Source organism: Vicugna pacos, chromosome 9 (assembly GCF_048564905.1).
Source record: "Vicugna pacos chromosome 9, VicPac4, whole genome shotgun sequence".
Classification (NCBI taxonomy): domain Eukaryota; kingdom Metazoa; phylum Chordata; class Mammalia; order Artiodactyla; family Camelidae; genus Vicugna; species Vicugna pacos.
Genome location: NC_132995.1, coordinates 52,807,265 through 52,828,585, shown reverse-complemented (window position 1 = coordinate 52,828,585; position 21,321 = coordinate 52,807,265). Strand labels below are relative to the sequence as shown.

Genomic DNA, 21,321 nt, shown 5'->3' with positions numbered 1-21,321 from the left:
GAGCACCGCTTATATTTATACCAACATTTCCCTTCACTCTCTTTTAGTTAAGAAATCCAGCTGTAGACTTGCTGTTGCAAGTACCTCTGAAATTTGAACACTAGGGGATTTAGTTGATGATTTCATGTTTTTCTATGACCTTCATGCAAGAGAAGAAAGCAATGAACTCACCCCTTCCAAGTGAAGATAAGTGGGGAACGTGGGTGTTGGCTGTTTTGCGGCTAACCCTTCTTCAATTATATTATGGGAAGTTGGGAATGCAATTTGCAAAAGATGACTCCTGGAGTCCTCAGACAAGGGATTGGCCTGGACAAAAATGGACCAGGAACTGATGTAATTGGGAGTGATGTTGCTGTTTGCACAGTTGGAAATAGGTGGTTTCTGTGCAAAGAAATAGCACTGTCCTATTCTCTTCAAATAGTCCATTTCTGTACATATTGGGATGCCTCCATCCACCACACAAAGCATGAGATAAAGATCCCAATGGTATATGTTTGGTTTTATTTAAAACTTCAGCCACATAGAAAACTGTCAGATATGTGATTTTACAACATCACAGCAAAAAGTAACACATATTTCATCATAATAGCTATGAAAAGTTTCATGGGAAGGGGGAGTTCAGAATAGTTAGAATAACATTTAATCATCTTCTAAGATTTATCTGGTTGTTAAAATGTCTTAGACTCCACCTTCCAGGAAAGTCACTTGAGTCAGATAATTGAAATGGGTTCAATCTTCTAAGAAATATAAGGTTGGCTTTCTAGATTAAGCTCTATTGAGCAAGCAGAATTTGTAATTATGTGGCCAGTGTCTGGACACAGGCTCCTCTGAATTTAAAGGGAATTTTTCTCCTAAGGGAAATAAACTCTTACAGAAACAGGAGAGTTTCATTGGAAGCACCCAAATATATTGCATGGAGTCCTGGAGGAGTGGATAAATATACCCACTTTAATTAGAAGCTTGGTAAAAGATGGCACGCAAAGGTATGTTTACTAGCTTTATACCTGCAACTACCATAAAGGAATGAAAAGATCCAAAAGAGTTAAGAAAATTTCAGATATTCATGTCAACTCAAGAGTGAGGAAACCGGAAAGTAAAGTCTGCCTCTAATTATATAGCTCAGTTCCCTTAGAGTTAGAGTTATTTCTTGATTGTCAACATCAGCGAGGAGACACAACATTTTAAATCTTTTTACTAAAATGAGTTGATTTTGAAGCAAATGGTATGACGCGGTGGGCACTGTCAAAATATTTTAATTATGCTTCTTCAATGCATATTTTTAATGAAAACATTATGATGTTTTGTGCTACAGTAAATTCCATACACATAGTATCTACTGCTTTCCCCTGGTAATCCAGATTAAAAAACTAATCCGTATTTTTCTTTATGGTAACTGGGGCAAGCTTCTTCTAGACCATCTTTCAAATCTAGAATAACTCAAGAATATGGACTGTGTTCAACCCTACCCCCCACCTCCACTGCCAATTTGAAAGCACTAGAGAGCTACCAATGTAGCCAGAACTTGAGAATCCAAGATCTTGTTGAGAAGGGAAGTTTACTGAAGTGAAGCCAATACTTTATGGACCTATTACCCTTCAGGCAGTTTCTAAGCGGAAAGGGCACGGGGACAAGAGGCTAGCATCTGAGCAGAAAGTGCTGCTAGGAGACCAGGAAGCTGAGCAGAACTTTCAGCATCTCAGGGGGCTAAGAAGACAAACTGCAATTGTGGGTCTCCAAGGTGGAAGAGCCCTTGTAAACATAATCATCTTTAGTTGGGGCCCCAGAGAGGCTGTACCCAGGGAGTAAGGGGAACCAGGAAGTAGATTAGTCCTCGCAAAAGACTGAAACCCACTGATGAACCAACTCAATCCCAGGCTGATGTACAGCTGTCTCTTTTGCTACTCTTTTGGCTTACAGAAAGTAAAAATAAATCCATTCTGGAGGAATACAACATCACCCAGAGCCCCAAATTATCTCTAAAAAAATTCACATACAGTGTTCATAAATAAACTTGAAAACCTTGTAGGCATGCCAAGAGACCATAACAAATGGCCCAAAGCCAAGAAACAAATACTGAAAATAGAAAGAGACTCAGAAGTGAGTTAGATGTTGGAGTCACCAGATGTTGAATTTAAAATAACTCTGAGTAAAACACTAAAGAAATACATAAAATGTAAAATTCAACATTTTGATCTGTAAAATAAATGAAGATGATATAATTTAAAATATAGTGACTGAAATTAAGAAATCAATAGATGGGTATAATAGTAAATTAAACATAGCAGAAGAGAGATTTGGTAAACTGGAAAAAAGATCAACAGAAGCATAGAAAGTTAACATATATATATATAGTTAGATACGAAGGAGGAGATAATGAGTCAGAATACATATTTGAAGAGGTATATTATGAACTGAGATGCTAAGGAACAAGTATGATAAATACAAATTAAACCATACCTCAGCATGCATAATAAAACTGTTCAAAGGTAAAGAAAAAGAAATATTATTTAAAACACACAGGGAAAAGAGCCACATCTCTTTCAATGGAGAAGAGAGTAATACTGGCAACCGACCTTCCAACAAACATGAATAGATTATCAGAAGTCAATGAGATGCCATCTTTAAAATGCTGCAAGAAAATGACTGTTAACTGAGATTCTGCATTCAGTGAAAACATAATTAAAAAATTCAGGCAAAAAGATGTTTTTAGACAAACAATAAATGAGAGAATTTGTCACCAATAGACCTGCATTATTTTTAAAATAAAAAGGAATTCTTCAGTCAGAAGGAAAATTATCCCACAAGGAAGTACCGAATCACAAACAAATAAATACTAATATAAAGAGTAAATGAGTAGGCAAATATAAATGAATATTTATTAAATAAACTAGTATTTTTGTGAAATTTAAAATGTATGTAGAATTAAAACATATGACAATATCTCAAGAGACAGAAGGGGTATAAAGGGAGCTCAAATGTTCTAAGGTGTTTTTCAGTGTCCAGGAAGTGGTAAGAATGTAATTTATATTAGATTCTATTAGTCAAGGACATATATTTTAATTTCTCAGAAACCACAAGAATATGAAAATGAAGCATACAAATAAATGATTAGAGCAGAGTAAGAATGATAAAAATAATTGATTAATTCAGACAAAGGTAAGAAGTGAAAGAAAAAGAAAAAATGTACAACAAATGGAAACCAAATATTAGGGTTGGTAGTTTTAAACCTAAATATATGGAACTTGAATGAAATGTAAATACACAATGTAATTCAAGTAAGAAGACTAAGATGATTGGAACTTAAAAAAAATTAAAACTCAAATATGCACTGCTTATAAGAGATGTTCTAAATATAAGACTACAGAAAACTCGAGAGAAGAAAGGATGGAAAGAAATACACCATGAAGACAGTAACCAAAAGAAAGTTAGGGTAACTATTCTAATACTGGATGAGGTGAATGTTAAAGCAAAAAGCATTTTTGGAGATAGAGGAATAAGTTTTGTAATAATAAAGGATCAAAACATTAGGAAGCTATAACAATTTTAAATTTACACGCACTTAATAAAACAGCTTCAACTATTCAAAGAAAACTTCGATACAACAGAAAAAATAGGTACATCTATCCATATAATGGAACGTGATTCAGTCATACAAAGGAATGAAGTTCTGATATAGGCTACCATATGAAGGAACCTTGAAAACATGCTAAATGAAAGAAGCAAATCACAAAAGGTTGCCTATTGAATGATTACATTTATATGGAATGTCCAGAATAAGCAAGTCCATCGAAACACAAGGAAGATTAGTGGTTTCTAGGGGTTGCAGGAAAAGGGGGATGGGGAGTGATTGCTAACAGGCATGGGGTGTCTTTCAGGCTGATGGACATGTGAAATTAGATAGAAGTGATAGTTACACAACTATGAATATACTAAAAGCCAACAAACTGTACATTTTAGAGAGGTGAACTTTATGAATGTAAAGTATATCTCAATAAAGTTATTAAATTTAATGGAATATGAAGCAAAAGTGATAAAGTTAAGGAATAAAATAGATGTTATCCTGACATCATTCTACACCAGACATTTCTTTAAGAGGAAAAAGTAAATTTCTAACATAAGAGGTAAAATAGCTCCTTGATCAATAAGCCTGCTAAGGAAGAGATGTGAATCATAATGAACATATGGGTAAAGATCTGAATTTCTTGTGATTTACCTGCAATAACAGCATTAATAAAGACAACATAAAACTCCTAATAAGCCTCAAAATAAGGATGTGGGTGACATGATTAACAAGTCACATCAATTCAATGATTCGCCTTTAGACAACATTTGAAATTGCATAGCTCATGTATATATGACAGAAACTTGCTAGATATTTTCTCAAATTTGACAACAATTTAAAAAATTTACATGACCTTTCCAATAATGAAATAGGTGGTGAAGGTGAAAACATGTTTCTAAGCTCTCAACAATACAGAGTGCATTTCTATCAACCCTGCTAGAAGAAAGACTTGTCTCTTGCTCACTTTCTATAGAAAATGGTTTTATATAATTATTATATCAAGAAGGGATCGTAGAGTTTGCAGTCAAACACATAAGAGGAAAAGTGTTACAGGGTGAATTAGGCAGTTAATTAGTAAAATATTTTTTATTATGAAAGCTAATAGTCCAAATTAAAATAAGACTCCTGAAGCATCACGGTCCTTAAAGACCTGACCCTGGCTTTCAGGAACTGGGAGTCTGGACTCCAGCACCCACTCGATAACCCGATGCAGGTATCTGCCGGGGGCTCAGTTTCAGCCTGCCGGCTTTCAGTTCACTTATTTATCTTCACCCCTTTATGAAGATCTGAGCATTTAATCATCTCTCATCTTCTAGCTGGAGGACAGGGCCTTTTAAGTTTTATGCCATTTTTATCACAAGTATTGTAATATTATAGCTGGAACATTGAAACATTTACCTTAGAAAGAATTCATCAAAGAGCCAAAAAAAAAAAAACCAAAAACCCCAAGTTATCCATTCTAAATTATGAATGGACATTTTAAGGTAAAATCTGAAAACCAATTGATGGAATAAGTGAAGAAAAGTTCATTTTCATAAGATTTGTAAAAATCCTTATATACAAGATCTTATGGTAGCTCACAGAGAAAAAAATGTGACAATGAATATATACATGTTCATATATAACTGAAAAGTTGTGCTTTACACTGGAATTTGACACAACATTGTAAAATGACTATAACAATAAAAAAGTTAAAAAAATTAAAAAAAATTTTTAGAAATCTTATAATCATTTGCAAACACATTGTTTTAAAGTTAATAGGGAGTTCATAGATCCTCATGAGCTGGGGTTTATGTGAAAATAAGAATTATTCAGTCAGTATTGGTTGAACATCAACTATGTTATAGGTACAAATCAGGTATCTTTCCTTAAAACAAACAAAAAAAAAAAAACAAAAAAACTTTAGAGACAGAAATGAACAAGTCACTTTGGTCTAAATGGGACTGAGATTCCCAACTATAATTCAAAATCTGGGTTTGGAGAGTTTACCTAGATTTCCTAAAATCACTTCAAAAAGGACCTAATCTAGGACAGTCACAACTAACATTTAAACCTAAACAAACAGTGAAAGCCATGTGTAAAAAACTAGGAAAACTCACAGAAGACTCTGCATTAGGAGACCAGTGTTTCTAACCCAAGCGTTCATGAAAATCAATGACTAAAAATTGATTTCATGTGTCAGTAACAATTTTAAGCACTTGGTTCATCAGATCCAGTGACATTGTTCTCAACTTAAAATTACCTTCAGGGAACATTCAGCAAATCCTGAATTATCCAGTGCCGACTGGGAATGCGACAGAGAATGAGAGGTGTGGGCTTTGCCTCTCAGCAAGCTTACAGTCGGTGTGAATAAACTCAAGGGGAACAGCAAATGACCTTAGGCTGCACTAAGAATTTGCTTTTTAAAATAACCTTTAAAATATCTCCTTCCTTAGTAACAATCCCTAAATTATCAAGGGCTGTGAGCTGCCAGCTAAGTATAGTTGAAGTTTCCAGTCTTGCTCACAGATCAGGAAGGCTAAGGAGATGCAAGCAGATGTCATTTGACTTCCTGGGGAAGCTCTTTAAATACGTTCACTTGGCAGATCCTCCTTTGCCCTTCTCATTTCCTGCTTCCTTCAACCTGTTACATGGACATGATGGCTGGCACAGCAGCCACCCTGTTGTACAAGGAGGCAGTTTTGAGAAAGGCAGAGAAGAAAGGTAAGAGGAATATGGTAAACTCCGTATTGGTGTCACCATATTGGCCTGAGACTGTCTGATACAGACTTTTATGTGAGAGAAACCATACCTCTATTTCATTTAACACAGTATTATTTCCAGTATGTTATCTGCAGCCAAATGTAGCCTCTCGTTTGAATAAATCAAAAAATGAATTTCTCTGGAGATGGAAGGCCATGTAAAGTAGAATTAAAAAAAGACAATAACTGTATATTTCTATGAATTTCCTAAGAAATGTCCAAATATATGTAGAAACGTATACAAGACAACACCCTCTTCGACGGATTTCTAGACACCTTCAACCCCAAATGACCACCATGTCCATTCTGCAATAACTAAACCTTGGCTTTCATCTCTAAAAATTATTTCACCTTCATGGTCACCAGGTCCATGTTTCCTCTCTGTTTCTAGTTCATCACATTTGATTTCTTCCACGCTCCAGAGATCACTACATTTGGGCTGAGTCCTCATCACTTCTGCTTCTCCACCTAACAGGTTTCTCTTAACCTTCTCTGCTTTTGTCCATAGTAATGAATTTTCCAGATTCTGGCACCTCTCCTCCAGACTTCCTTCTCCCTGCAAACTCGAGGATCTTAACCATGTCTTTTGAAGTGCTTGAACAAGTTTTTTTGATCACTTTAAAGGAAAACAGAAGTCTTTCACCAGGGAGGAGAGATGGCCCTTTAGATAAGAATGGTAGCTGGCCTTTGGAATTTGAGAAACATTGCCCTCATCACACCATCATCTCATTGCTGCCATCTTCCTCACCACCTTCCTCATCCCTGCCTTTCTCCCACTGTCCTCACCACCACCTTCTTAGTTGCCACCACTGTCCCCATCACCAACACTCTAGAGAACACAAGGTGACAAGCACCAGGGATTTTCACCGTCAGCTCACTTAACATTTACAAGAACCCAATGAGGGGGGCCTTACCACCAGGCAAATAGGTGCCAAAACAAGAATGTAGATGGTGAAAGTGTCCATGTCTGGTGGCTGGTCGGTGGGATTTGACTCCACTCCTGGCCCAGGGCCCACTCCTTCACATCTCTGTTGGTCTGCCTCTAGCATTCTGGTGTCCAGGATGTCTGAATCCCTCCTCAAGAACGAAGAACGTCAGCCTTCCGGGAACACGTTAGAAAATTTAACTGTGAATTTGATTTACCCAACATTGGCAAAGGCTCCTTTGGGAGATCTCATATCTAAGGGAGAGTCTGATGCACTTGCCAGCTACCCATTTTTCTATTTTATTACGTGTGTCTCTATACGAGATGTGCCATCAGCCCTGCCCTGTGGGAATCCCAAGTTCATTGTCCAATGTCCATTTGAAGAGAGTTTTGTGTGCTTGCCAATATTCACAGGTGAATACAGTTTCCAGTATGCTACTCAAAGCCTCTGACTTGACTTTAAGATCTATGTTAAATTTTTCCCTCGAATTCAGTGGTGTTAACAACCACCACCAAAGCCTCTCACCCACAGTATTTAATCTGTAACTAGGTACACAGTGCTGAGCTCCATTCAGGCAGCACTGAAGTAACTAATTAATCTCACCCGCTTGGTAACATTGGTAGGTTTTCTTACTGCAGGTTGGGGTTATCCGATTTCTATTTTTATTATTATGTCTATATTGACTATTACAATGTGCCTTGAGTTATTTGTTTGAAACAGGTTCGCAAGAAATTCTACAGATAAACCAGTATCTCCCAATGAGTATCCCATGAACACCAGCTCAACAAGACATCTGAGGCAGTCTATGAAAAAGTATTCCCAGGCCACATTGGCCTCAGAAGCCCTATAGATTGTACCTATGCCTCTTAGAGTAACAGGAAGCATTTTAAAGGGACCCCGAAGCCCTAGAGTAAAAGGAACCTTTCAAACTGTTCACCTCAGTGTTCTCCACATCTTTTTGACCCTGAAATCTGCCCCCACCCCCAACCCCGCCATACCCCTTGCCCTATGATGATAGAACTTGTGAAACTAATTTCTTGAAACACAGTTTGAGAAACAGGAGAATAATGAGCAATCTGTATTAGCAGTTAGAGAAACACTGTCATGGGAGCAGCACCGTATCAGCTACTGCGGACTTGGCAGTTTTGAGGTTAGAATCCTGAGTGTCCGAGACATCCCTAGGAGAGGGGAGATTTCTACCCTCTGAATGAGTCACGTAGGGATGCTGATGTGGAGAGGTCACTGGGGAGCCAGGGGGCTGAGAAGGGTCATCTGGTACAGCCCTGGGACTCCTGAGAGTGGGGTGGACAACTGCAAATCCAGACATGGGGGAAAACATCCTCGGCCACGACAAGGAGGCGCAGCAATGCGGCTCAGAGCACGGTTCACAGGGAGTGGTGTTCACATCTCTTTCCTGCCACTTACTCTGGTCATGACCTTGAAGATCTAGATTCTCTGAGCTTAAGATAAGCTTCCTCCTTGGTTAAAAAATGTGGTTCATGAAGCCACCCCCACATAATCAAATGAGGCAATGGATGGACGGTGGAAAGCCCTGTGGTGGTGATGGGTGTAGAGTAAAGGTTTGGTAAATGGCGGGCTGTAATGACTGGTTCTATGCTCTTGGTCACTAAGAGGGGTGTCAAGTCCTTGGCCCTTGCCCTGACCCCCAAAGAAACCAAGACGTTAGTACATTTCTATCAGTTGCACAGTGTAAATGACTTCCTAGTTTGGATACAAATTCAGCAACTGAATGCAACCTTGAGTACCCAGCCTGTCCCCAAACATGGTTCCACTGGAATAAGTGGGAAATGACCACCACAATTCACAATCATAAAAGCACTGGAGCCGAGAGTAAATAACAGTTCCCCCAGACAAGCTAACTTGGTTATTTATAAGCTCCTGGGCCACCCTGTTATTGCCAAGAAAATCTGCTGTACCTTCTCGCTGCCATTCCGTCTGGCCTCTCCGGTGTACTTGTTGGAAAAAAAAAGTTATTGTTATGCTAAAATCACAATGGGACTCACATAATTCAGCACTAAATAACACCAAAAAATCTATGAAAATGGCACTTTGGCATTAAAACTTATTTTCTTATGGACTTGAACAAGATTCAATGCTTTTGTTCTCACAATGCTCTGGTATTTTCAGCTTTACAAAAAAAAAAAAAGAAAAGAAGAAGATAAAATGTGGAAAAGTATTCCAGCAAAACACCATCCTCTCTCCACAAAAGAGTATTTTGATTTTGCAAACAGCGAGCCGGCAGGGCTGTGGGACACAGAATTTGTATTAATCAGCACTCGTGGCTGTGACTGCAAGGGTGGTGCTCAGCAGGGACTCACCTCTTTCTTGGTGAATTTTGGCGAGTGATCGTTTTTGTCATCGATCATGATCGTGGCTGTGGCTGTGCCTGTTAATCCAACATCCTGTCCGGCCATATCTTGAGCCTCGATGATCAATTCATACTTGGGGTTTTCCAGAGTCTACAAAGCGAAAACACAACAGCCATTAGTTGGGGGTTACCACTGGGGACAGGTGACGTGCATCTTGCTGGAACTGATGCTGTGTGCCCTGCTTCATCCAGGGCAGGCACCTTTGGTCAGGCTTAGCACTCTAGCCAGTTGCATATAACTGTGCCTTTGGAATCTCGCCAAGGCAAGACAGTCACTATCCATAGGCAAGAGTTGGCTGTGGAGGGTAAATCTAATTTCTGTCCTTATTTCAGTCGCCACATGATACATTCAAGAATGTTTCATTTCTGGGGTTTGGGTATACTTTGCATATTTGATGTTTACACTCCCATGTGTCATTTCACAGTGGCCTCGTGAAACTGACCAGGAAATGAGGCCATTTGATGATGAGGTCAAGACAAAGATGACAGCTTTAGAAGCTGGCATTACTGCATAGTTTCGTGGGCAAGCCATCAGTTTACGGTATATTTTTCAGAAATCAGCGTCAATTTTTCCAACAAGCATGTTCAGCTGCATTTACTACTCCCACTTTACAGGTAGAAAAAACACCAACTGAGGTTTAGAGTCATTTGTACTGCACTTCCTTCATGTCATTTTTAGTCATTTTAGTCTTTTATGGCATGTTAAATTTGGCCGACGTTGTTTAATCCAATCATGATCTGATAAATTGAACACAGGCAATACTGCACTACTGTCTCCCAATATTTTTCATTTGAGTACTTGAAAAGTATTTTGCTACCATGTTTAAATACTTAAAACAACTAACCAAATGGTTCTGATTCCAAGATGAAGAAGCGTGCAGTGATTGGTAAATGACAACTCTGCATTTAAATTGCCTTCAGTAGTGGATTTGCTTGTCTTGGCAACAAGCACACCATTCTTCCAGTAAGGCATTTCCTTTGGGGACCAACCTGTAACTTATTCTCTGCCCGTGCGGTTGGGTTGGATTGACTTTCCCCACCCTCCACTGTGGCCAACTTTTGGAATGAACTCTGATTACAAGAAGGCAACAAATACATGTCAACCCAGGGGCACTGTGTCTAGTCCAGGGACAGGGCCTGTGATTGACAGTTTAGAGAAGGATGCTCTGTCTCCCTGTGTTGTGAACTTAGGAGCATTTAGCCTGGGAGCTAGATGAGCCATCTCATGTCACAGCAGGGGTGGGGCGAGGGGATGTGCATCTGAGAATGAAGCCAGCCTACTGAGAGAATGAGATTTGAACCCTGGAGAAAAACATGTTTACCAGTGATTGCATTGGAGCCATTACATCATGCCATTACTGTAAGCCAGCCTTGCCTATGGACTTTTCAGCTAATTAGGACATTCATTCATTTTCCTTACTTCTTAAAACCAGTTTGGATTAGTTTCATAATCACTCTTGCAGAGAGTTCAAGTTTTGAACTACCTTCAATAACAAAATCTTTTCTTTTTGTTTTTTTATTACGATTTTGTTGTTTTTGTTATTGAAGGTCCTAATGGTCACAAACAGTCTGAGAGGTAGGCAAGGATTTCTTTTAACCTCATTTAATTGCCATCCTTGAAGACAGAATTCACACCTCAGATTTTGTGAGTTCTATGAGCAAATCAACGTCTCCTTTCCTTAACATACTCAGACGAGATGTTTCGTGAGTAGCAACAAGGGGATTCTGAGTAATATTGCAATTAATGCCATGATCAATTACCTGGTTATTTGCAAGAAAGTTTAAGCGTTATTGTATCACGGTATCACAATAGGCTCTCCACAATAGTATCCCAAATATTTTGTTTATATTAGTTGTCCTTTCTAAATTTTTCTCCTCCATGTAAACATTTTTTTGACCAAAGAAAGTTATTAAAATTTTTCTTTTGTTAGTTTATGCATTAATTTAATTGGAAGTCATTGAACATCTAGTCTAAATATGGTGCTGGCTACTAGAGATACAGAAGTAGAAAAGGGTGCTTTTCTTCAAGGTGCTCAGAGGTGCTTAGGGTTGAGCACAGGTATGTTCACATATAACTGCAACAAAAGAGAGTCACAGCTAAGCAGAGGGATGGACAAATTCTTAGGACAGTGCCAAAAGGAAGGACACGCTCTCTTGTAGTTTAACACACTTTATAAATAATTTAAAAAATGAACCAGCCAGCTCCCATCTCTGGATATAAATAAAACTTTATGACTGCAATGGGAAATAGATCGATTAACCTAGTGGAAAATCAATTAGACTATTAATGAGATAAATGATAAGGTTTGAGATGAGATGTTCCAAAAGTCTCAATTTTCTGCCAGACTTCAGGCTACCACCGACAATGTTTGTATTGTTGAAGAGTGTCCAATTACTGTAAGGCAAACAGAAATGCCACAATCATTTCTCAAGTGGAAAGTGAGGATTCCTTTCTGTCAGCCGAGGTGAGGCTGAAGTGGAATTTGAGAGGAGGTGAGCCGCCCAACTGGACAAATGTGTGAGGAGCTGCCATACCGTGAGACAGACTGCACAAGGAGCTGACACGGAGCGAAACAGCACTTTATTCTACTACCGCACGGTGGTGCGCATGGCGGGCAGTGGGAGCGGCGGTGGCGCTCAGCATCTCCTTCTAGTTTAACATGATGGCGCCCCCCGTGGCGCACTTGTCCTGCTTTTATCTACTCTTTGCCTGCATGTGCAGTGTTTATTTCTTTGTTCATGCGGCTTACATAACACCACTAGCACATACGTACTTCTACTTTCTTTGTTCTAAGACTTACGTAACTGGCGCATGCGTACGGCGTTTACCTTGTACACAGGCATGTTGTTGTGACCCTCGCCCTGGTCCCACGGCCTACTCGTTCAAGGCTGCTAACACCTTTCCATCCTCCCCAACTCCATGTCTGAGAGGTAAATATTGTTAGTAGTCTGGTATCTCCCTTCTTTTTGCTACACGTCATATACATACACACACACATTTTAGAGACACACATATTTAAAGACATGATACCATTCACACAGTTGTACAATCTGTTTGCTATATGACTTCCATTTCAGTGCTTAGAACCTGTCTGTTCATTTTAAAAGCTGTGTAACAGTTCATTGTATGGATCCAGTATAATTTATTCAGTAATTCCCTATTGGATGGTCATTTGTTTGAGCTGTTTCCAACTTTTCACTTTTAAAAACAACCCTAAGGTAAAAAGTCCAGTGGCCTATGTATTTGGGTTTTTTTTCTGTAATCAACATCATGGCTTTCACAATGACAAAAGTAACAAAAACCAAGCAACCAACAATAAAAGCACCTCCTTGGAAGTGTGAAAGACCTAGAGAAAATGCTACATGAAGCCCCTCGCTCCTGCACAACCAGACCCTGCTTCCTACTCCAGCTGAGACTTTTCCAGGAAGTCGATCTGCAGCTGTCCAGCTCTTCTGTCACTTGTGAGTGAACTGAACCCAGGGTAGGAACCCCGTCGCCCTCTCAAGGCCAAGCTGCACTCTCCATGGCACTCTGATTCCCGGGAGTATTTCTGTTGGTTGGTTCCAGGCTCAGAAGGGACATAGGTGAGATCCACCCCAAGAGAAAGAGACTTTCAGACTGAATTGTGCTGGAGGCACTGCTCTGCCCAGGAGGAATGCAGGCTCTGCTCTGAGATCCAGGACTGCGCTGCTCCTGACTTCAGCTCTGCCCTGGGTTCTGTAACACACCCTCGTGTTTATTCAAGAGATTCTTTTTGGCACTGAAGCCAGCCAGAATCAGTTTCAGTTGCTTGACACCTAAGGAAGCTGTAGTGAAGACAAGGTTACTTGTTCACCAAATCCGACTTCCTTTGACTGCGGGGCATATAGCTAGACTGTAAGAGGAATTCGTGAGAGTGGTTCTGGCCAATGGAATATGGGCAGAAGTGATATATGTTAGGGGCCATATGTTGGTATGGCCCCTAAACCTCCCACATAATCCTCCATGTTTTTGATTTCCCAAACAGGAAGAAGCCTGGCTCCCTAAATGATTATGTGGCAGAGAGACCCTTCGCTGACCTGCTTTAGGCTGAGATGTGAACAAGACACAAGCCATTGCTCAGGTTTAAGGGAGGTTTATTACAGGGCTTAGCCTACCCTGACTAATATGAAGGCTATGTTCCTGTTTGGTCTTATTCTGAATGCCCATTTACTATCTCCTAAGTGGATGACAAAGTTTTCAAGGGCAGGGACCATGCCTTTGACCCTGACACCTAGCCAGTACATGCAGCACACAAGCTGGGCAATTTACTTTCATTATTGATAATGATGATATATTACTGTTTCCCTGAACTAAATTGTATCTCAAAAGTCTGAGCATATCTGTGGCATTTCCAAACCAGAGCCATTTATTCTCCGGGAATGGCTATCCTATGGGGAACTCTAGCTCAAGGAGATACAATTTTGACCAAGAAAGGCACTGTGTCAAAACTGGGAAAATTAAATTGGCTGCTCTGATTTTATTTTAAGCTATCTGATCTGTAAGACATAGCTAAGAGTCAAGCTGCTCTCCTGGTTTGAATTCTGCAGTCATGCATTTCTATTGCATTTGCCTTCTCCTCGGGGGTGTCTGCTTGCTACCATTAATATATATCCTAGAAACAAAAGGAAGATGGTGTGTCTGCAAGAAAGAGCTTCCGGTGTATCTCCACAGACAGGGGTCAGGCTCATTAATCACACTGATTTGAAAACCAAACATTTCGTCTTGGAATAATAATAAAAAAAAAAGAATCAAGCCATGTCAGTATATATGGCAGATAATCAATCACCAGGCCCTTGATGTTTTACACAGCTACTGCGACTTCCATATGAGTATGCATTTAACGGAACATTTATCACTAATAACAGGCATAATGGTAGCTGTGGGGGGAATCAATGAGTAAATGTTACACAGAGGAAGGTTTTGCCATTAACCCATGCGGCACCCCATCCTTCTTTCACTTCATCTTGAGTCTCTCTCCATGTCACTCTTCACACTCTGTCCAAACTAGATTTCTTTCCACTGTCCCCCTTCTTTTTCTTACTTTTGACATTTATACCTCTTTTTCTCCCTCCAAGAGAATTCCTGCTCATTTGTGGATGATCATTCTTCACTGCACTGAAGCTCCGTGAAGGCAGGGAACTTATTGCATAAAGGGGTGGCTGACACTTGGGGAGGGACAATAAACATTTGATCAGTCACTGTTACCCTGGCTCCACCTCTGAGTAGCTGAGTGCTTCTGGTCATGTGACTCAAGTTCTTCTTGCCTCGGTTTCCTCACCTGTCAAATGGGGAGAATGATACTACTTCTAGGATACATGAGGATTAAAGTGGATAATATAAAGTGCCAAGCACAGAGCCTGGCATGGTAAATGCTCAGTGGGTGGCTGCTGTAATTATGTTGTAGAATCTTTGGGAAGTCTTCTAAAGATGTGGCAAGAAGCTGAGCGTGGCCTCCAGGACCAGTCAGAAGGAACTGAATGCTGCCAACCACCACAGAAAGAGCCTAGAAATGGATCCTTCCCCAGTTAAACCTTCTGATGAGACTGCGTATTCTGGACCAACATGTAGATCACAGCTTTATGAGAGTCCAGGAATTACAGGATAGAGCTAAGCTATATCCTGATCCCTGAATACAGAAGCTGTGAGCTAGTAAGTATGCATTGTTTTAAATGACTACATTTTGGAGTAATTTGTCATACTACAATAACTAACTAATACAGTTTTCCCCCAGTATTATCATAATTTGTAATATTCTTGTTTATTGATTACTTGTTTATTGACTATCTTGACTCTGACCATAGGAGCTCCATAAGGTCAGGGACCTCGTCTTGTTTAAAGTTTGATCTCCCAGCCACTAATTTAGTGCCTGGCACATTGTAGTTATGCAATAATGAGTCAATTATTGATATAGTTTTATAAAATAATGAATTACATACAGTGTTGTGCCTGTAAATGTTTAACAACACATCCTCTTGATTTGCAGTGTTTGTCAATTTTTGGTGATTTAAATACTCTTATTATGGCTGATTTCAAGCTACCAACATGATGTCACTGAGTACATAGTTGGAAAGTGATATACACAGTCAGCTTTTATGAGCTGGTAAGAGCTGGCTCCAGCTTATAAATTGTGCTTTAAGGGTCAAAGAAATCTGTAAGAGTGTTTTTCAATAAATCCTGTTGTTTGAAGTATTGTTAATGAGAAATATTAACACGAGATTTATAGCAAAGATGTAATGCAATTCATTTATTTATTTACTCATCAGCTTTGCCTGGCTGGACAGGCTGAGCCAAGTAAGACTCCTTGCAATATGGCACCTGAACAGGGACCACATTCTTCTCCAGGTTAGCTGCACCTGACACCTGGTCTATAAATATTGCAAACAGATTGGTGAAAACATTATCTTGGACAGAACGAGTTGTTGCCTGTCTGTAGTTTGATTTATCAAATCTGGCCATGTAACCCTGGGAATAGGTAGTCCATAAATCCAGCAGGAATTGCATAAATCCCCTTGTAAAAGGTGCCTTCTTCCCACTGGAGAGGGCGAGTGATGTTCTTCCAGCTTCCTATGTAATAGGGCAATTCGTGTTTGTCTTTAAGCTTCCTTTCACCTTGCTCCTCAGCCCTAATGTGAACTTTCATGTGCTTGGCTGTCACCTGCTGTGCTTTCATTCCTGGCTGGGGTCTGGTGGGTAAGGAGAAGGCAGAGCTCATTTCCCCAGATTTACTGGTTGCTGACAAAGCCAGCAGGGTGGGGAAGCAGCAGGGAAATAAACATTGCCTCTTAGACACATGCAGTTGGAATAACCTAAGTGATAGATTTCAGGTTGAGGGACACCAAAATCAAATGGAACCTTCCAGGCAAATTGTACCTTTTCTGATGTTACTGATGAGTTACGGTAAATAAAATGCCAAAGGCATTGATAGCATACCTGGAGAAAAATCACTCCCTTTAGACCCGAGGTGATGAATATTTGACATTCAGGTTGATTCCACTGAAACCTTTACATACTGTCTCCTTTTATATGGTATATTTTTAGATAAGTAAACAAAAAGCAAGTATGTAAGGTACAATGAGATAAGTGTTACCGGAAGTGCACCAGTTAAGGTCTATGAGGAGGTGGTCAGGACATGAGGTTCTCAGAAAGGCGATATGAAGATTGTTTACTTTACCAAGCATCTATTGAGCACTTACAACACATTAGGCATCATGCTAGAGACTAGCAACAAGCAGAGGGAGCCAAATCTAGTGCTAGATAATTCCCAGATACTTTCAGTAGATTTAAGTAGAACAAGATGGGAGTAAGAAGAGTGCTGTGATATTGCAAAGGAGAGCCACTTAGCCTAAACACTGGTGTGGGGAGGAAGGAGACATTCCCACAGAGGAGAATCTCCTACTATAGGATAAGAAATGGGGTCTTGACGTGGAAGTCTACATGGGAACAAGTAGAGATATAAAGAACTGTGAGTTTACTTTCAAGAAACGCACAGCTTGGCTGAAGGTAAAACACATGTAAGTGGCTCCACAAGGCACGAGGCAGTCTGTGCTGAATGTGTGCTCAGTGGGGTCAGATATGAATGGTGCAGCTGGGAGGGCTACCATGGCTTTTAAGTGGCTACATCTTAATGCAAGGCTGGAGCTGAGCTTTGAAGGAAGGTGTGAGGGCAGAGAACTCAAAGGGGAAGAACCGGCACAGAGGAGGCCAGCTAAGACAGGACCACTAGTGTGGCTGAAGTCAAGGCTTGTGACATGAAGAGACACAGTATATTGTTTCTTGAAAGTCTTGTAGACATCATCTAGTCCAGCCTTCCTTCGAGGAACTCACAGCCAGAGGGAACAGAGTTAGAGAATCCCAGCCCATGTACCTTGTTTGGGGCAGATCTGAACATGCTGAAGAATTACTTGGTTTAATCTGTTTGAGTAAGAGAAGGAAGTACAGATCCCTAAAAGTTGAAATAAAATAAAATGTAATTAAACTATTCTTTCTCTATGATTTTTACACACTTACACAATCTACTGTTTACTACATTAGCCTGTTTCGTCTAACATTTTGGCCCTGAACTGCCATAGCACCATTATGCTCAGTACCTAAGGTACATAAGACATATTGTCTGAGTCAGTGCCTCTGGAACTTGCTTGTGCCTTAAGACACCTATTTTCAGCCCGCTTACAGTGGTTAGGACTCAGGATGTCCAACGGAGGGCCTGAGGATGTGCATTTCCAGAAAGTTTCTAGGAGATGCTGATGCTGCTGATCTGAGGACCACACTTTGATAAGCATCTTTCTGAATGAACATTTGACAAGCTGCAGGTCAATATGTACCCTTACTTAACTTAAAACTCACCTGAGAGTGAGTTTTATGAGGTGGGGGGGAATTTGAAGATGGTACACTGCTATCTCAGAGGCCATGAGCTACAGAAGGCAGGTAGCTTCTAGAAGGTGGAAGAGGCAAGGGGACAAATTCTTCCCTAGAGTTTCCAGAAGGAATCAGCTCTGCTGACACATTGATTTTACCCCAGTGGAACTCATTTTGGCCTTATGTCTTCCAGAACTGTAAGATAATAAATGTATTGCTTTAAGCCACAGATTTTGTGGTCTTGCTATGGCAGCCATAGGAAAAGGATGCAGCTTCTCCAGAGGGTGCTCATCAAGCATCCTGGAGAGTTGAGATGCTCACCAGCCTCCCAGAACCACGCGGTGCTCATTGTCACCAGCTGCCACCTTCAGTTCACTCCTAGCTGCCTCCTTCCCAGGACTGCCGACCATCCCAGAATAGCATCCACTATCTTTCCTCTGGAAAATATTTCCATTTCAATCCTTTGAAGTGTAATGTCAAGCAGACCTTTCCTACAAACTATCTAGTAGGAAGATGAGATGAATTTCCCCTCATCTACAAAGTGGTAAATACCAGATCAGTTTATTGGACAATCTTTTCTTCAATATATTTGGTTTCCAATATGTCAGGCACTTTCTGAGTATTCATTATAGCCCTTGATGGGGGCAAGGACCCTGTCTCTGACTTATTCCTGCCATATCCCCAACTCCTGGCCCATTAAGACACTGAGGCCCCAAGATACTGCCTTTATGTGGCCATTGGGTTATACTCTGAAAATAAATTGAACTAATTCTAACCTCCCCTGGGGGAAAAAATCACATAGTCAGTCCAGTGTCTGACACTCTCTGTTAATAACTGACAAATGAATAAATCAAAGCATGTTATGTAGATCACAACACAGAACACTTAGGCCTCAGGGTTGCTATTCTGGGTTGCAGAGGTTACTGGTCCCAAGGTGGAGCCTGAGCCAGGCTGGAAGGCCAGGCGATGCAGAGTAGGGAGGGGTGACAAGGCTCTGGCTTCGCAAGAGTGAGCAGGGAAAGTCCTTCCCCACTGGAGAGGCATCTGTGCCAAGGGAGGCTTGGAATGCTCTGGTGCTGGTGGGGTGGGTCTCCTTCATCTCACGGCAGACACCCCATGGCTGGTCCCAAGCCCAGGCTCCGCTCTTGGCCCATCACACATCCCAAGGTGTGTAAGACGGAAGATAAAGGGGGAACAACCAAATCCCTAGCAGTAAGGTTTGGATGGGGATGACCTTTCAAAAAAAAGAGACGACCGGAGAATATTGCTCAGATCAGCCTCTGCAAATCCATAAGAGGGCCGTCTCAGGTGACCCTGGGGGGCATATTTGCCACAGTAGAAAATCGGGAAACTGGTATTCCTGTCGTTCGCTAAGCACCCTCTGAAAGCAAATAGCTTTTCTTGGGTTTCGATTTATTACCATCTAAAATGTCATTCTCTGTATGGGTAATAAAAGATAATACGTTTTATGGTGGCTCCTTATGTTAAGGTTTTACGAAATCTGTTATTAAATGATCTGCATAGAATCTAAATGAATCTTACTAGGTTCCCTGGAATAGCGAGGTGGTTTTTTTTCCTGTCCTCTCTCCCAGATCAAGTGCAGTTGGAAGGGCGGCATTCTCTGCATGTTTTCTAATCACACGGCAGAAGGTAATGCTTTTAAGGTCAGATGAAAAATTGTGTTCTGCGGTATAATCAGCTTCACAAAGTTACATACTGGTCAAAGCGCCCAGAAAATTCAATTACTGACTCCCAATGACAAAAGCACATGAGCCCACCAAGGGTTAGAGGATGTTTCTAAAATTAGGTTCTCAGTGCCTGTGACTTGGAGCAATTTCAGCTTTGCAACCTTTGTCTGATATCAGTCCTCTGCACGTTAACGGCCCCTGCCCATTAATTTCAGGCGCTTAATCAGTATCACCTCCTCCACTTAGAAAAGCGCAAGTCTAAGGGGCCTTTGTCAGGCTTGATTCGTGCGTGGTTCTTAGAGCCCGCTCCCATTCAGACGTGATCTCCTAATCAAACCTGCCATCCAGGGTTACTATTAATCAGTTTTATATGTTTTCTCTTAAGTCAAATGCATTTTTATGCAAAGCTTACTTTGGTTTAGAGTTCTGTTGCTGTAACTAAATCCCAGGTAGCTTTAGAAACAAAAGATCCCACGGAGAGAGTAATGAATCAGCAAACGACACCCACCCAGTCCCCCTCTCCGTGGACAGGAAAGCAATTCGAGATTCGGCTTCTACGCTGTCACTGGGTTATAGTCTCTGAAAATAAACTGAACTAATTCTAAATCATCCGAGGGAAAATCACACAAGATGGATTCCAGTTACAGCACTGCTGTCGTTCCAAAAGCGAATTCGCATAACAGGGAGAGAAGGAAACGAAGATAACCCGGCCACAGGTTATTCTGGAAGGCTCTCGTGCCTGGCGCAGTGAGTCCTTTGGCTCACCTTCCTGCCGCATTATTTGGACAGGACCACCGAGTGCACAATCTCCTGCCCTGTTTGCACGAGGCGGCCCTTTCAAGATCTTGGCTCCATCATTCATTTTGTTCTTGAAATTGTCTTGGCTCCGCTGGCAAGAGCTAAGCCTATTAACACCCTTGAACGCAAGTCGAGCGGGGAGCAGGAGTCAAATGTTATGACTTAACATTTGGTCCTGCCCTTTGCCGGCCCAGCCTCGCTGGACAGAATGTTGATAAAGACAAGTGTGTTTTTCCTCACAAATAATAAAACCAGCAAACATGCCCTCAGAGGGCTCCTTTCCGTTTTATTTTTTTTAAATGACAATAAATAGAGTTTTCTGCATTTCCTCCAGCTTCTCACCAGAGCCCTTTTCAAAGCGAGGTGGGCGGAATTGAGCTCCCTTATCTATAGAGTGCTCTGGGAGGGAAGCCCAGGGCCTCAGCTCCAGTCCCTCTTGCAGGGACAGACCTCAGCCCTGGGATGAGAATGTACCCCTGGGCCTCCTGCTCCCTCCTGGCTCTAACTCTAACCTATAGAAAGAAACCTCTCTACTCTAGGCCACAAGTACTCAATCCTTGTCAGCCCATCTGGGTTCCACTCTGACCCTCTGTCATTATAATAATCATGGTTAGGTCCACTGAGCGCTTACCATGTGCTGAAAGTGGTGTTTAACCCTTTGTGTGAATTACCTCGGCTGATCCTCATGAAACCCCTGTGAGCTGGTTAAGACTATAGCTCCCACTGTATTGGCGGGAGTCTGTTGCCCCAGGGCACACAGCTCTTCCATGATGGGGCTGAGATTGGTATGTACATCTTGGGTCTACGGCCTACACTCTTAACTGCTACACTCTGGGGTCT

The 21,321-nt window shown here is 41.0% G+C and overlaps 1 protein-coding gene across 4 annotated transcripts in view; it reads right to left on the bottom strand.

Moving 5' to 3' along the window:
• CDH13 (cadherin 13) overlaps positions 1-21,321 on the bottom strand; it is a 1,012,485-nt gene that overhangs the window by 118,556 nt on the left and 872,608 nt on the right. For all 4 annotated transcript variants that reach the window (XM_072967811.1, XM_072967812.1, XM_006207526.4 and 1 more), the window contains one exon: positions 9,569-9,709. In XM_072967811.1, the coding sequence (XP_072823912.1) occupies positions 9,569-9,709 (141 nt within the window). The remainder of the gene's footprint in view (positions 1-9,568; positions 9,710-21,321) is intronic.